This window comes from Furipterus horrens, unplaced genomic scaffold, assembly GCF_987537825.1.
Source record: "Furipterus horrens unplaced genomic scaffold, mFurHor1.1.pri manual_scaffold_11, whole genome shotgun sequence".
Taxonomy (NCBI): Eukaryota; Metazoa; Chordata; class Mammalia; order Chiroptera; family Furipteridae; genus Furipterus; species Furipterus horrens.
Genome location: NW_028327181.1, coordinates 57,210,258 through 57,225,974, shown reverse-complemented (window position 1 = coordinate 57,225,974; position 15,717 = coordinate 57,210,258). Strand labels below are relative to the sequence as shown.

Below are 15,717 nucleotides of genomic sequence, written 5' to 3'. Positions count from 1 at the left end.
ATGGACTTAGAAGGTATTGTGCTGAGTGAAATAAGTCAGGCAGACAAAGAGAAATGCCATATGATTTTACTTATATATGGAATCTAAAAACAAAACAAATTAACAAACAAAACAGAAACAAACTCATAGATACAGAGAACATCTTGATGGTTGTCAGATTCAGGGCAAAGGTGGGTGAAAAGGGGGAAGGGATTAAGAAGTATAAACCGGAAGTATTACAGAACAGTCACAGAGACGTAAAGTACAGCACAGGGAATGTAGTCAGTAATATTGTAATAACTCTGCATGGTGTCAGATGGGCACTAGATTTATTGAGGTGACCATCTTGTAAGTTATATAAATGTCTAATTACTATGTTGTACACCAGAAACTAATATACTATTGTATGTTAACTATAATTAAAAAATAAAAAAAAATGTAAATGTTTCCCCTTACATTTTTATCCACCGATGAGTTTTGCCCACAAGCTGTCTTCCCGTTGGCAGCCATCCTTGTTCCTTCGGGTGGGGCATCAGATTGGAGCGGGGGCTGCTTTCACTTATGGTCCAGCCCAGTGCTGCTCTCTGGCCAGCACCCCGCCTTCCTGATTTTACTCGGATTCAAATCCCTCTCACATCTCTTGTGTGGGCAGCCAGACGCTCCCACAGCAATCAGGCCTCTAGGAGAGGCATCTCATTTCCTGCCTGGTGCAGCTTCTCTTCCTCACTGCAGCCACTGCAGCGGCCCCAGCCTGCAGACTAGATCCAGGGGGCCCTAGTGTGCAGTCAGTCGGGGTGGGGGGGTGGGGACAAGCCCCACAGGCTGGGGATGGTGAAATCTCACCATCGAGGTTGTGGTGGGCTTGGCAGGAACCTGTGATAAGATGCTCAGCAGTTAGGGCAGCCGCTTTCAGATTGGGAGGCTGGGAAACCACAGGAAGTGACTTGGTGCAGAAACTGATGTATCTTCACCCCTGCATGCCTCCTGGGACAGAAGCTGTGGGCTGGCAAGGTGTGGGACATGTCCGAGGAGTGCCAGGAGCCTGGGCCAGAGCAGCCTCAAGGCCGGTCCGCGGGGTCAGGTGGGCACTCCGGGGCCTTGGGCTCCGGTCAGTGTCCCCCTCCAGCCACGCCTGCCCCCTGGAGCTTGCCCCGCTGGAGAGCCTACGTGGCTGCGGCAGTGCTCTGCTACACCAACCTCCTGAACTACATGAACTGGTTCATCATCGCAGGTGAGGAAGGGGACGCTCAGCCTAAGCAACCCCTGCCCCTCTACCCATTGGCTGCCCTGCCACTGTGGTAGCCTTCCGTCCAGCAAACTTTCTTCTTGTGGAGCACATCTCTGCTGTCCTCACTCCTGGCCATGCCAATCTGGTTTACCAATCCAGCCCCAAATTGAGAGTGTGCACATAGGTGTGGGTGCATGGTGGTGGTGGGGTGGCTGAGGACCACAGGGAGGACTGAGTCTTCAGGCAAAGACCTGGAGGTTCTGAGTGGAATGCCAGTGTAAGCTTGTGGAGGACAGGGCAGCCTGGCCCGGCTCCCGAGCAAGAAGTAGTGTGCTGGCTATTTGTGGGACAGCAGGCTGTGTGCAAACCTTGCACCTTCTGCCTTCCTTCCTGTAGGCCCCGGGGCTTGGTCTCCTGTCACTCACTCATTCACTCATTCACTCACTCACTCATTCATTCAGGATTCAACCTTTCCTCTATCACTGATTCATTCAAGATCAACTGAGCACTAACTATGGGCAGGGTCCTCTGGGTGGGCCTTGGGGACTCAGGGGTGGGGAGGTCAATCTCATTGTTTCTGAACTCAGGAATGACCACCTCATAGGGCAGAGAGAGAAGAAGCTCATTAACAAGACTCCTGCAAGGCAGGGAGATGCGGCCACATGAGGGAGGTACCAGCTGGCCTGAGGAGCTCAAGGCGGCACCTGTAGATGTTGGGCATCCCCGAGACCAGGGCACTGAGTCATCAGTAGTTACCAGTGTGGACACCAAAGAGCAGCTGTGGAATGAACAGGACTCTGGGGCTGCAGACAGTCCCTGACCCAGCGTCTGTCCTCTATGAGCTCAGAGGGACACAGAACACACGTACAAGTAGCTCTAATGCAGGCAGAGTGGGGTGAGAGTCAGCTGAGCACCCCAGGATCAACACTGAGCATTCTGGTAAAATTCACAGAGGAGGGAGAGTTTGATTTAGGCCTTTGAAGGCTGAGAAAATTGGCAAGGCGGGGAATGGGGTGAGGCAAGAGCATTCAGAGAGGAGGCACCATGAGCCAGGGTGCAGGAGGCAAAAGTGCGTGCTCGGATCAGGTATGGTGATGGGGGAGAAAGCAGGAAATTATCCTCAAAGGGGGCTTGGGGCCAGATCATAGGTTTTTTTGGTCCCAGGCTAGGAGCCTGGACTTTCTACTGAAGCAATAGTGAGTGTGGAAAATGTCTTTTTTTTTGGGGGGGGGGGTGCATCTATAAGCAGATCTGAGGTCCTGATGGAAGCAAAGTGAAACAGGAAGTCAATTCAGAGGCAGCAGCATGGATTCGGCCAAAGCCGAGGAGGCCGGACTGGGAGTGTGGGAGGAATGGGCAGGGCACAGGTGGCAGCAAGGCAATCATGGGTACAGCTCTTTGAGCCCCATGGGCTCGGGTCCCTGCTCTCACCGCCACTGGTCCTGAGAGGCCTCTGGCTGGGCCTCAGACCCTGAGTTCTGCCTGCCTGAGGCCCCTTCCCTGCTGGGACTTCCCCTGGCAGAGTGAGAAGCAAGGCCGTTACTGGGATGAAGGAGAAGTGAAACCAAGCGGAGTGTGCGGGGACTGCTGGGGGCAGCAGGCCAGGCTCCCAGTGACTAGGGTTCCCCCGTGGGAAGCCAGAGGGACGGCGTAAAGGTAAACAATGAGGCCGCGCCCGAGCCCCTCCCCAGCACCACAGGGCAGCGAGGAACCTGGGAGCAGACCCAATGAGGGTGTGGGTCTTCATTCCTTAACGTGGAGGATGAGTGCAATCAGAGGGAATTCTTATTTAGCTATTTACTTTGCTCATCTGCTTGTCTATTTTTTCTCTTCAATGAGTATATCTTATTCATGTAATTAAAAATATTAAAAGAGAAGGAAAATATGTAAAGATTGGTATACCTAGATGCTGTGACAATTGGGCCCAAAGTAAACGTCTGAACAAAAATCTTACTGCGCTTCTCTGACTCTTTGATTTTTCCTCACCCACTGACAGGTCTTGGAGATGTGGATGAGGGTCTTTATTCATCTCCCCCCACCCTGGGGGCATTTCTGCAGGGCTCCATTGGGGGCTTCTGACGCCTTCTGCGACACTGGGCAGGAAGGCGGACTGCCTCTGGCTGGGATTCTAGTCCTAGCTCCGCCATTTCCAGCTGTGCGGGCACGGCTGGCTGTAGCCTGTTTCCTCATCGGTGTCATAGGGACAATGAAGTCCCCACTTCTGAGGGAAACACTGCAGTGTCAGCTCAGGGTCTGGCCCCAAGGCATGTCATAACTCAATAAAAGTAATGATTGTTCTTCATCTTGAGAGGGCCAGAGCCCCATAGATGAGACAATCAAGTGCCTACGACCCTGACTAACTTTTTCTAAAATGCATCAAAAGGCTGAGGGGATTTTAGGGAGCAGAACCTGGGGTCAGGAGGCCTGATTCCTCTCTCTGTGTTAGGCTGAGCGCCCACTGCACCAGCCCGTGGCCTAGCAAGGTCTTAGAAGGGCTTTGCAGACCTGGCTGGTGCAGAACAAGAGCCTACCATCCTTAGGGAGTCGGGGTCAAGGTTGGGCCTAAAGAGAACCTATCTCTGAAGCTTTCACATGCACTCTCATGTCTGTGTGCTCACGCCTCTGGAAGAACATGCTTGGGGTGAGTGTGTGCAGGCCGAGGTGCATATGTCTTTGCATGTACGTGCTCGTGCATATATATGGATGCCTCCAAATATGTGGAGTCTGTACACGAGCAGGGCTGCTGTGTTGCACGATCCCAGGGGCTTCCACTTCCACTGCAGCCTCAGTGCGTGGCTGTGCACTGTGCAGCGACCGGGAGCCGCCGGTCACGCTGACTTCGATGTGAACAGCAGCCCTGCACATATGCCTTCACAGGGTATGTCTTTACATGACCATCTTAGTGTGTACATGTATGTGTGTCTGGGTGTGCGAGACCGGGCGTACACATCTGTGAGTGCAGGTTCCAGTGTGTATATATAGCTGAGTCTCTGTGAGTGTATATCTCTGGGCACTCCTGTCTGCTTGTATGTATGTGGATCTGCATGTCTGTGTGTCTGCACGACTCTGCGTCTATGCTGGGAGTGCATGCTCTCTGTGAATGAATGTGTGTGCAGGAGTTGGGGCCTTTGGGATGCATGTTTCTGCATGTGTTTGATGTACACATGTCTCTCTGAGTGCCTGCTCATGTGTACGTGTGTGCATGTGATTGTTTGCATGTATAGGAAGGGGGGAAGAACAGTGGGTCCGGGTGCCACGCCCTGTGCTGTGCTGTTCAGATGTGGCCCTGTCCCCAGTGCAGTGGCAGTGCCTTTAGAGGCTCAGCAGGCTATGTCCCACTTCCTGAGCACTGTCTGTCTGTCCACAGGAGTGCTGTTGGATGTACAGAGGTTTTTTCACATCAGTGACAGCCATGCTGGTTTGCTGCAGACGGGTAAGGAGCAAGTCCTGGCCCTGGAGCTGGGGCCCTGGGCTCATGCTGGGCTGGGGTCTTCTGGCAGGTCCCGTTCTGTGCCCAGCTATAGCTGCTGGGAAGTGGGGGCCAGGCTGAGCCCCACTAAGTCTCCTGGCAGAGGAAGGGGCACTGCAGATGGTGGCAGTGGGTGTGAGGGACAGTCGGGTAGCAGAGGAGAAGGTACAGGCTGAGACCTCATGCTTGAACAGCCCCTTCAGGTTTGTGTGTAGGTGCTGCCCAAAGAGCAAGGGGAGCTGAGGCTGGAAAGGGCTCCTGAGCTTTTGATCATGACTGCAAAGTTGGTCACTCACTCCTTCATGCTTGCTCAGCTCAGCTGGTACCAGAGAATGGGCAGGGGCTGAGAAATCCTGACACCTGCTTTCCTCTTGTGGACCTGAAAAATCTGACCACTAGGACACACAGACAGACAAAGATGACCCCCCTGCCCCATGGACTCAGACGGGGTTTGGGCCTACATGCACCTTTAGTCCAGCTTTGGAGAGCAGCTACGTATCCCATTCCAAGGAGGGGGCAGTTGGGGTCATGAATGCCTGGATGGTGACATACACATTCACCCCCCCATATGTGTGCGTATACGGTCACAACATAGATGCACATGTGAACACACCCAGCCAGTAACTAGCACGTGCATGCATTGTTCCTCCTCCTAAAAGTCCACTATCTCAACACTTCAGAACAAGGCTCTCAAACTGGGGTATGGGGACTTCTGGGGAGACATGAAAACTTTCCAGGAGCTGCAGGAGCAGAGCTTGAGAAAATCCATTTATATATCCTCAAGTTTATATATTTCTTTTCTAAAATGGATCTGCCCAAGAACAAGCCTCTGGCTGGCCTTTGGCTCTCTCCTCTCTCACCTCCTCTTTAATAATCATCTGTTCACCGTTTTAAGCAGGAAGATTCACCTCTCCTCCTTCTCAAATTTTACTATGGTGCACACTGCCTGGGTGTAAAAACTTTGAGGGTGCCAGACAGAGGGACTCCTTGTGGATGCTCGGTTTTGGCTGGGGAGGACCGGGGAGCAGAGCAGACAGACAGTCTGTAGAAACCCATGGCAAGATGCCAAGCCTTATCTAGCTGTCTTGCTGGTGTGTGATAGTCTGCTATTTATCTATGATTTAAAATTCAGAAGTGAGAAGCTTGTCTCCAGGATAGGAGTCGGCACATTTATTTCAATAAAAAATGAAGCCAACATTTTAACATCTTTCTTACAGACGACCAGTCTGATTTGTCTGATTGATTTGGCAAATAAGGACTTTTTATTTTTTTAATCCTCACTGAGAATATGTATATTGATTTGAGAGAGAGAGAGAGAGATCAATGTGAGAGAGAAACATCGATCAGTTGTCTTCTTTACTCACCCCAACTGGAGATCAAACCCACAACCCGGGCATGTGCCCTGACTGGGAATAGAACCCACAACATTTTTTGGTGTAGGAACGATGCTCCACCAACTGAACAACCCGGCCAAGGCAGGACTGGTTTTGCTCATTAGACTCTGTGGCAGGCATTTCCCATAAACTGAATGAACTTGATCTGCAGCCTCAAGGATCTGGATGAAAATATCGTTTAAAAAATATGATAATCCTGGAAGTCATATCTTTTGCAACTATTTAAACTTATGATAAAATGTTTTAAATGTCAGTGGAAAACGTGTGAAAGGGTGCATAGTTCTGTAAACTTCTTTAAGAGGCACTAAGCAAAAGAGTTAGCAGAGCCCTGCTTTAGACCATGGGTCTTCCAGCTGCTCTGGTCTCAGGCCAGCTGGGGCTGATCTTCCTTCATAATTGCAGCTAAAGAGAGGCCATCTCAGCTCAATGCCCACAAACTTCTAGGTGAAATAGATAATGATGGTTGAGTCAACATTTCTCTTCCCTGGTTCTTACTATGGTGAATAGGATTCTTACTACAAGGCTGCTGATAAGTGAGATACTGTGGAGGGAGAAGGGTGTGTGTGTGTGTGTGTTTGTGTGTGTGCATGGGGGAGGGTAGAAAGGAAGGATGGATGGAAGGAAGGAAGGAAGAAAGAAAGGCAGGGAGAGAAGGTGAGTATGTGGATATGTGAGTGTGTGTGTTTGGGAGTGGATGAAGGGAAAGGTCATCTCTGCAGAAACAGCCCCAAAGGTGTATGGACAGGACAGTGGGCTGGAGGCCTGATGACTGGGCTTGTTTCCGGTGACCTGAGGTGAGTATTTTTACCTTTCTAAGTCACCATGCAATGGCCCAAAGACCCACACTGCTTTCTGTCCACAGGGCTGCAGTATGAAGGAAACCCCTAAGAGCAGGGTGGGGGGTGGTCAAGCTATAAGAATGGGGTAGAGGGAAAAGGGAAACAGTGGTCAGACCCACTTCCCTCCCAATTGGGACAGCGAAACTGTTGGAGTTAGTAATTGGGACAGAGAAACTGTTGGAGTTAGTAATTGATTAATAATATTGAAATCAACACTGATGTGGCCCTTTCCATGTGCCAGGCACAGTTCTAAGTGCTTTATAATATTAACTCATTTAATCTGCACAACAATCCCATTAGGCAGGTATTATTATTGTGCCCATTTTACAGTGCCTGTCTGAGGCACAGAGAGCAGATGGGGCTTGCTGAAGGTCACACAGCTGGAGAGTGACGGAGCTGGGATTCAGCTCCAGGCAGCGGCCTGTAGAGTCCCCTTCTTAACCTAGTGCTCCTTGATTACTCACTCCTGCCTTGTCACAGAAATTATTTGAATTTGAAGATGCCAGAAAGGAAAGGTGTGCCTGCCTTCCACTGAGAGGCAGGTCTCTCTGTCTCAGGGCAACTGCGCAGTTAAGGTGTTTACGTCCTGTGAAGGACCCCTGCCCCAAATCTCATAAAAGTATTAGATGTGGGGAAATATTTTTACAACGTTTGGGTAAAAACAATAGGCGTTAACAAGACAAGAAACCACCTCCCTAGAGGAAGGTTATAAATTTGACTACATCAAAGATAAACTCTTCTGTATCATGGTGGTTGAAACTGTAAATGCAATAATCAATAACAGGGAACATTTATTAGGCATTTATATAAAGCCAGTCACTGCCTTTTATATGTTTTATTTAACTTAATCTTATGAGGCAAATATTCTTACTATTTCCTTGTGTTGTTGATGAAAGGGGACAGAAGGGTTAAGGAATTTGCCCAAGGTCACACAGCTAGAGAGTTGTGGAGTCAGGATGCGAGCTCAGGTAGTTTAGTCTCAGAACTTGCATTTGAAATCCTTAAAATATGAAGGACTGTGGAAATTATTCCCAAATAACAAAGAGCTCAACAGAAAAATGGGCAGAGAATGCTCAGCTTCACTGGGAATAAGACGCAGATAAAAACATCAGCGAGATGCCATTTGTTTTTCAACCATTAGATGAACAAAAATAAAGTGATTGATCCTATCAGGTGTCACCATGGTGCTGGCATATGCTTCTACGCAAGTGTAAATCGATACAGCCTTTTTTTGAGACCTGTTTTGGCAGTAGCTATTAAAATTATAAATGCCATTGACACCAAAGACCATTCTCTGTGGAGTATTAGGTCGAACCATATTAAATTCTCGCTTTTTTGTAGGTCAAAACTGCAATTGCATGTGGCTCCACCCAATACTGGAGGAGTGGGAGGGGCTGGAACCTAAGCCGGGAGGAATCTGGATACTCTTTGGGCTTAGGATATGTCAATCATATGTGTTCAGTGAATGGAGACCCAGGTGGTGGGCGGGGCCCTCCAAAGCCTAAGGCCCTTGGATGGTGAGACCAGGTGGGGAGGGTCCAGACTCTCCCCTCGCCCCTTGCAGACTCTCGGAGCCCTAGAACAAGTCCTCCTTGGAGGGTGGAGGCTATTTACTTCAGGAACAGAAGAAGGGAGGGTACCTATCCACGTGGTAGAGTCCTGCAAAAACGTGGCAGTTTCTTTGTCTTCACAGAATAGCCAACATATTCATTAACCCAGCCACCAGTTCTTAAGGGTTTACTTTAAAAAATGGTATACATACAACTGGCAGTGTCAGGGGAATGTTTTACCTACTTAGGAAAACCAGCGCATTTCCAGCCTCCAGGAATCACTGTGCTCATTCTAAACGGTACTCATCTGCCTCTCTGAAAGGGCCCAGGCAGACCACCCATCCCTTCTGCCACCCTTCACCCTCAGCAGGGTGTGGCAGCAAAATCAGACCAGTCCCAGCATCAGGCTCACAGAGGGCAGGAGCTCTGGTCAAGCTAGGGCTCTGGCGTGCCCTGACCACTGGCAGCTCCGTGCCAGGCTCCACGGTCACTTCTCTCTCACCTTGACACAGCTTCCAAGGGGCCTGTGGAAGTGGACGTGAGGGATGTTGACTCCACCGTTGTTGGGGTGATGATCAGAGACGTGGAGTTAGCAACCCAAGGCTGCACAGCCCAGTCGACTGACTTTGGACAATGGGTTATGTGCTAGGAAGGGGTTGGGGGTTCACTTTATTTTTTCCTCTTTTTGGCCTCGACTCACTCACTGTCAAGGTGCCCTTCTGTGGGCCTGCTGGGCCCATCTGCCCACCCATCGTGGTGGGGAGATGCATGCTGCCCCTTGCCTGTTCCCTCCAGTTTTCACCGTCTGCCTGCTGCTGTCCGCACCTGTGTTTGGCTACCTGGGCGACCGACATAGCCGCAAAGCTACGCTGAGCTTTGGGATCCTCCTCTGGTCAGGAGCAGGCCTCTCTAGCTCCTTCATCTCCTCTCAGGTAGGTGCCCTCACCCCTGCACAGGCTCCAGGGAACTTTCTCCCACTGGCTCCATGAGAGCTGGGTGGGGCTGCTTCTGTTCCATCCAAGGCTTGCTGCGGATTGCCTTCCGGGCTGAGAGAGGAGTCTGTTAGACTTGAGGGATTGATTTGAGAGAGAGACAGAGAAACATTGATTTGTTGTTCCACTTACTCATGCGTTCATTGGTTGACTCCTCTCTGTGCCCTGACCGGGGATGGAACCCCCAACTGTACTGGGACAATCGTCCAGCCAACTGACTACCTGGCCAGGGCTGGGCCCGTTAGGCTTTCTTAACCGGAGCCTTCCTCTCTTGCACCTCCTGCTGCTGCTGCTCGTGGCTTCATTTCCTCCCACTGTGCTGGGTGTGGGTGTGGGGTAACAGCTACCGTCTGGGGGAACTGGCCTGGTTAGCAAAGGCGATGCTGGGGAAGGGCTCCTCTGGGCTGGGGACCTGCGGCAGCTGAAGGCGCCAGCAGGGGGCACCCATGTGATTTGGGGGAACCAGGGCAGGGAGGATAGCGAGGAGCCTGTGGCTGAGCCCCTTTGGCAAAGCCTTGAGTCTCGTGCCCGCGGGTGATTTCTGGAACTCACCCTGCTCTTGTGCCTGCTTGCCCAGTATTCCTGGCTCTTCTTCCTGTCCCGGGGAGTCGTGGGCACTGGCACTGCCAGCTACTCCACCATTGCACCCACCATCCTGGGCGACCTCTTCGTGGGGGACCAGCGGACCCGGGTACTGGCCATCTTCTACATCTTTATTCCTGTTGGAAGGTTGGTATCACCCTACGTTCATTTTCTGGGGTTGGTAAACTGAGGCTCAAAGGGGTCAGAACAGGGGCTGGGCTGGGGGAGGACATATCAGACCAGGAGGGCTGGGATTTAAATCCCAGCTCCACCCCTTCCTCACTGGCCACTCTCCCTTTGAGCCTCTGTTCCTCACCTTTAAATGGGGACAATAATACTGGTGCGCTGTGGTGAGGGTTAAGGGAATAAAAGTGCTCCCTGCATGCTAGTTCTGCCTGTTGAGGGGCAGGCTGGCTCTGGCGGGTGAGGCAGGAAGTGCATGAGGGCCAGGCAGTCCAGCCCCCCTTGAGGTAGGACAGAGTGGGATTTACAGTTAGGCCTCTGAGCTCTGACCCTGGTTTTCTGAAATCCCTGTCTCAGGCAGGGCTGAGCTTTGGGAGACAGGAGACAGTGGCACTGGGGATGGGCTAGGAGCCCAAGGGCAGTGGACATCCGGGCCTCACATGGCTCACTTTTCCCAGTGAAACGCTATGAGCTGCAGAGAGCCAGCTCCCTGGGGTGGGAGCACCTTGGTTCAGGCTGGCCTCAGGGCCTTGGGCCGCCTCTCTGCCCTGACTGCCCGTCCCTCTTGCCCCTCTGTTGCAGCGGTCTGGGCTACGTGCTGGGGTCAGCTGTGAAGGCGCTGACCGGGAACTGGCATTGGGCCCTCCGAGTGAGTCCCGCTTCCTTTTCTTCCCTCTGCTTTGCCCCTGGGCCGGCAGGGACTTTCCAGCCTCCAGTGGCCTTAGCCACTTGGCAGGTTACGCGGCGCCAGGGGGTGGTCAGACGTCAGCAACTTCAGACATTTCGGGCCTCACGTGGAACATGGATGTGGAAGTCGTGGCCCTGGGTTCAAATCCTGGCTGCTCAGTTTGCTCGCTGCATGACCTGTAGCAGTCACCTCCCTCTTCGGAGCCTTACTTTGCCAACTTGTAAAATGAGGGAGTAAATGCTGCCTTAGGGACTCCTGAGGATTAATGAGCCGAGAAATGGAAAGATACTAGGACAGGGCTGGCGTGGCAGATGGAGGGGAAAGGGGCAGTCATGGCGGCAGCAATTGCGCCATAGTCAGGGCCGGTGTTGTCGGGACTCCAGTTCTCAGCCATGTCAGGCTCACTGCTCAGGTAGTAGTGTCTGTACTGGACAGACAGGTGTTAAGTCAACTCCCAAGGGGACACTACTCCGCAAAGAGGCTGGCTGTACTGTCAAGGGCGATGGGGTGAGAAACAATGCTATGTCAGGTTCTGTGTACCCAGCACCCAGGAAGTGAGCCCTTTTCTCCCCCTCCCCCAAGAGCCTGGGCCACAGAGTTCAGGATCTCTGGGCCACAGGGGCATGTGGCACTGAGTTCCCTGGGCCCTCCTGTCCCTAGATCATGCCTTGCCTGGAAGCTGTGGCCCTGATTCTGCTTATCACGCTGGTTCCAGACCCACCCAGGGGAGCTGCTGAGCAGCAGAGGCAGGGGGTCACAGGGGGCCTGAGGGGCAGCTGGTGCGAGGATGTCAGATACCTGGGGAGAAAGTAAGTGCTCCTGCTCCTCCCTGCTTGTCACCCCAAACCCACTGTCTGCCCCAGCATCTCTGACCTCCCCCTTTCTGCCTCCAGGGAGCCCTTGGTGGCCCTCCATCGTTCTCAGTCCTCTTTCTCCTCTGAGCTCCCACTCGCCAACTGAGATGCCCCTTTCTCACTTGGAGGCCCCCTCCCCCAGCCACATGACATAAGAGTATGGGCTGAGAGGGAGGGAGGTCGGGGGAGGGAGGTAGCATGAGCTCCAGCCTTGGCTCTGCCACTGCCTTATCCCTAAGTGACCTGAGACTTGGAGCCTCACTTCCCTCATTTATTCAGTAGACATACTTCTTCAGCCTCGCCCGCTTCTCAGGGCCGCTGGGAGGAGGCTGGAGGATGCCTCTCTGAGCCCCACGGGAGTGCATCCATCCTCTGTTTCAGGCATGGTCTGGGAGGCAGGCAGGGGCCAACTGCGCTCCCAGGCCTCATGATTTACCAAAATGTGGGGCACGAACAGCACCCAGCTGTGTTTGTTACAGAGCCATGAGGCCGGTGGAGGGCACCCAGAGGAAGGAGGGGCAGCAGGGGCGGCTTCCTGGAGACTGGGATGCTGCTTGTGGGCTTTTCAGGATGGGGAGAGCTGGTCCTGCAGAGCGGAGCCGGGAAGGCAAAGCATGAGTGAAGAGGTGGAGGTGGGGTGTGCAGGGTTCTCAGGGACTGCGGGGGAGGGTGCGGAGCCTGCGTGCCCAGATGACCTGTGTGCCCAGGAGGTGGGAGAAGGGGACACATAGGAGCGGCCCTCCCCTGCAGCCCCAGCCGTCTCCCAGCTTCAGCCAGGGCACTTTCTCTTGCAGCTGGAGTTTTGTGTGGTCCACTCTTGGAGTGACAGCCATGGCCTTTGTGACTGGATCTCTGGGCTTTTGGGCCCCCAAGTTTCTATTTGAGGCCCGTGTGGTGCATGGACTGCAGCTTCCCTGTTTCCAGCAGCCGTGTGACAGCAAGGACAGGTGAGAGCCTTCTAGGAGCCCTGGGCACCTGGCCCAGGTTAGGGGAGGTCTTGGTTGGGGAATCTCAGCCCCGAAACCCAATCTGTCTGGGTACATGGTGCTCTGAGAAGATTGCAGAGCCTGGGAGCCAGCTGGCAGGCATAGGCCAGTCCTGGCTCCGGCTAAGCTCCTGCCACACTGGGTGTCCAGAGGAGCTCCCTTGTCCTCTCTGGGCCCCCACCCCTGTCTTCCCACACGTGGGCTGCTGTGGAGGCCCAGAGGGCACTTGGGGTTGGGATGAGAATGATGGGACTCAGGCAACTGTCCTTCAAAGGGAGCCACACTATGAGGTCATCCCATTTTACAGATGGCCAGCCGAGGCACTGGGAGGCCTCAGTTCTTATCTGGCTTAGGGATTTCACCCACGCATTCATTGTTCTCTGCCTCACCCGAGGCATCGAGAACCTGGGAAAGCTGCTGTGCTCAGTTTCCCCACTCCTTGCCCTCTCGCTCCATTCTCCAAGGACTCAGTGACCTCCTGAACAAGAGGACAATCTTAATCCTCTCTTACTCGCTTTCTCTTCCTCCTTGACACCTTAATCCTCGTTTCCTCCTCCTCTCCAGTGGACGCTTCTCAGCCTCCTGTGGTGCCTGCCTTCTCTCTGACCCTGCCTCATGGGCTCCTCATGCTCCCTGATGCTTCAGCGACACCAGTCCTCTGCTGGAAGCACGTCTACCTCCTTCTCCCCAGCCTCCTCCTCACTCCCATGCCCTCTCACTTGTTTGTGCCTTTGCCCAAGCCATGCCCTCTGCTCATAGCTCCCTTCCCTTTTCTCACCCTTACTTTTTAAGCTTTAACTTTAGTTCAGGCCCTAAGCTATGCATTCTACGTGAAGAAAAAAAACCATCTGAGGTTTTATAATTAACCCTATGATTCCTGTATTACAAATGAGGAGATGGACGATCAGAGAGGTTAAGTGACTTTTTTAAGGTCACACAGCAAACAAATAGTAGAGCCAGGATTCAAACCCATCTGACTCCAAAGTTGGTTCTTTTAAGCTTCACATTCTATTGCCTCTGTCGACTGCCTGTTACTGTTAATTGACTTGAACACCTCTCCACTTAGCTGGGAGCAGCTTGCTGGCACACACACCATGGGTGCTCAGGGAATGCATCCAGTGAGTGAATGGGTGGATGCATCGAATGAAACTGCCATGTTTGTCTTGATGCTGCAGCTAGATTGTTACCTCCATGGAGGGAAAGGCTGAGTCCTAAAAGCCTCCTAGCAGCTTGAAAAGGTGAGGAAAAAACTAGGCCTTGATTCCACATCAGGCATTAACTGGCTGTGTATTTCCTGGGCACTCACTTCCCCTTTTCTCAGCTTTGTTCTCCTAACTCTTCTTCATAGAACCCCTGTGAGAACCTGACATGGGTGTTTGTATTATTGTCCTAGGGCTGATGTAACGAATTACCACACTTGGTAACTTAAAAGAACAGAAATTTATTTTCCTGTAGTTCTGGAGGTCAGAAGTCCAAAATGGTTTCACTGGGCCAAAATCAAGTTTGGCAGGGCCACCTTCCCTCTGGAGGCTCTGTGGGAGAAATCTTTCTTGCCTCTTCCAGCTTCTGGTGGCTGCCGGCATTCCTTGGCCTGTGGCTGCATCTTTCCAGGTTCTATGTCCACAGACACATGGCTTCTCCTCTTCTGTCTCAACTCTCCTGCTGCTTCCTTCCTATAAGGACACTTCTGATTGCATTTCAGCCACTAAATAAGGAAGGATAATCTCTCCATCTCAAGATTCTTAGTGTAATCTCATTTTGTCACATGAAGTACATTCACAGATTCCAGAGAATAGGATGTACGAAGATATTTTGGGGGCCATTATTCTGCCTACCACAGAGTGGGTACAAGGTCCCAGTGTTTGGGTTCTGCACAGACCCCAGCTATTGATACACCCTTTGTGGTTAGGGTAAGCCTTAGGGTGAAAGTGGGGTGAGCACAAGAAGCTGCAGGACACAGGATTCTAGCTCAGCCAGAGGGAACACTTTCAACAGCCAGAGCCAAATGGAAGGGGCTGCTTGGGGTAGTGAGCCTCCTACCCTTGAGGGTATGTAAGTAGAAGTTGGACAGCTACTTGCCAGGACCATTGTGCAGAGAATGAACATAGAACTTGCAGGCCTTTAAGGACCCCGACTCTGAGAGTCTGATACTGGGAAGGCCATGTGTGGGTAGAGGGGCTTGGTGGCTGGGTGTGTTCTCTGGCTATACCTTCTGCTCAGGGGCTGATGAGGGGTCTTCCCTGTCTACACTGCCTGTGTGAATAATCAATCCTAAGTCTCACAAAGGTCTCGAGAATCTGCCAAGACTGGCTCAGACCAAGGGCTCAGAAGTGGATTTTATTCATCCGGGATTCAGGGTCACTTGATGGGGCTGAGTCGGAGCCTTGCACGGCTTGGAAGGTTGCGAAGGTTCAGCGAGCACCTTTAAGCTGCCTAAAGACCCACATGCTTCGGTAGGCAGAGGGCCAGGAGGCCCTGGCTCTGCCCCTGAGGGGCTGTGTGACCTCAGGCCAGGTCCTGCCCCCTCTGGACTCTAACGCTCTCTCCTATAAGCCAGTGAAGTGGGGCAGAGGAACAAACCCATTGGCACTCAGCCTGTGGAATGCACACTTTACAGAAGCTGTTCAGAGGAAAGGTGGTTTTTGTGACACTCAATTTGTCAGACTGGGACCAAAGAATTGTGATTTTCGAGTGGGATAGTGTTGAGTAGTAAGAGGTTGGAGAAGGCTACTGGAGTTGAGGAAGCCTGGGAACTGGGATGCTGGGCAGATCACCACCTGGCCAGCAGTATCCCCAGGATGAGGCAGGAAAGGGGATGAAGGAGGGAGAGTACTGGGTTCCCTGATCAGGCTGCCAAGGAGCTAGAAGCACCAGTTGGGAGGAAGGGAAAGGGCCCACAGCTACATTTCTTTTGGGCACCAGATCTTGCACAGGGGCAGATGGCTGGACCCTTTTCCTAACGCCACCTGCTGA

The 15,717-nt window shown here is 52.4% G+C and overlaps 1 protein-coding gene across 1 annotated transcript in view; it reads left to right on the top strand.

Annotated features, from left to right (window-relative positions):
• The first annotated feature begins 984 nt into the window (after positions 1-984).
• SPNS3 (SPNS lysolipid transporter 3, sphingosine-1-phosphate (putative)) overlaps positions 985-15,717 on the top strand; it is a 39,037-nt gene continuing 24,304 nt past the window's right edge. Inside the window, exons 1-7 of the mRNA XM_090290667.1 lie at positions 985-1,210; positions 4,575-4,640; positions 9,255-9,391; positions 10,029-10,180; positions 10,799-10,865; positions 11,565-11,713; positions 12,553-12,705. Coding sequence (XP_090146793.1) covers positions 1,000-1,210; positions 4,575-4,640; positions 9,255-9,391; positions 10,029-10,180; positions 10,799-10,865; positions 11,565-11,713; positions 12,553-12,705 — 935 coding nt within the window. The 5' untranslated portion in view covers positions 985-999. The remainder of the gene's footprint in view (positions 1,211-4,574; positions 4,641-9,254; positions 9,392-10,028; positions 10,181-10,798; positions 10,866-11,564; positions 11,714-12,552; positions 12,706-15,717) is intronic.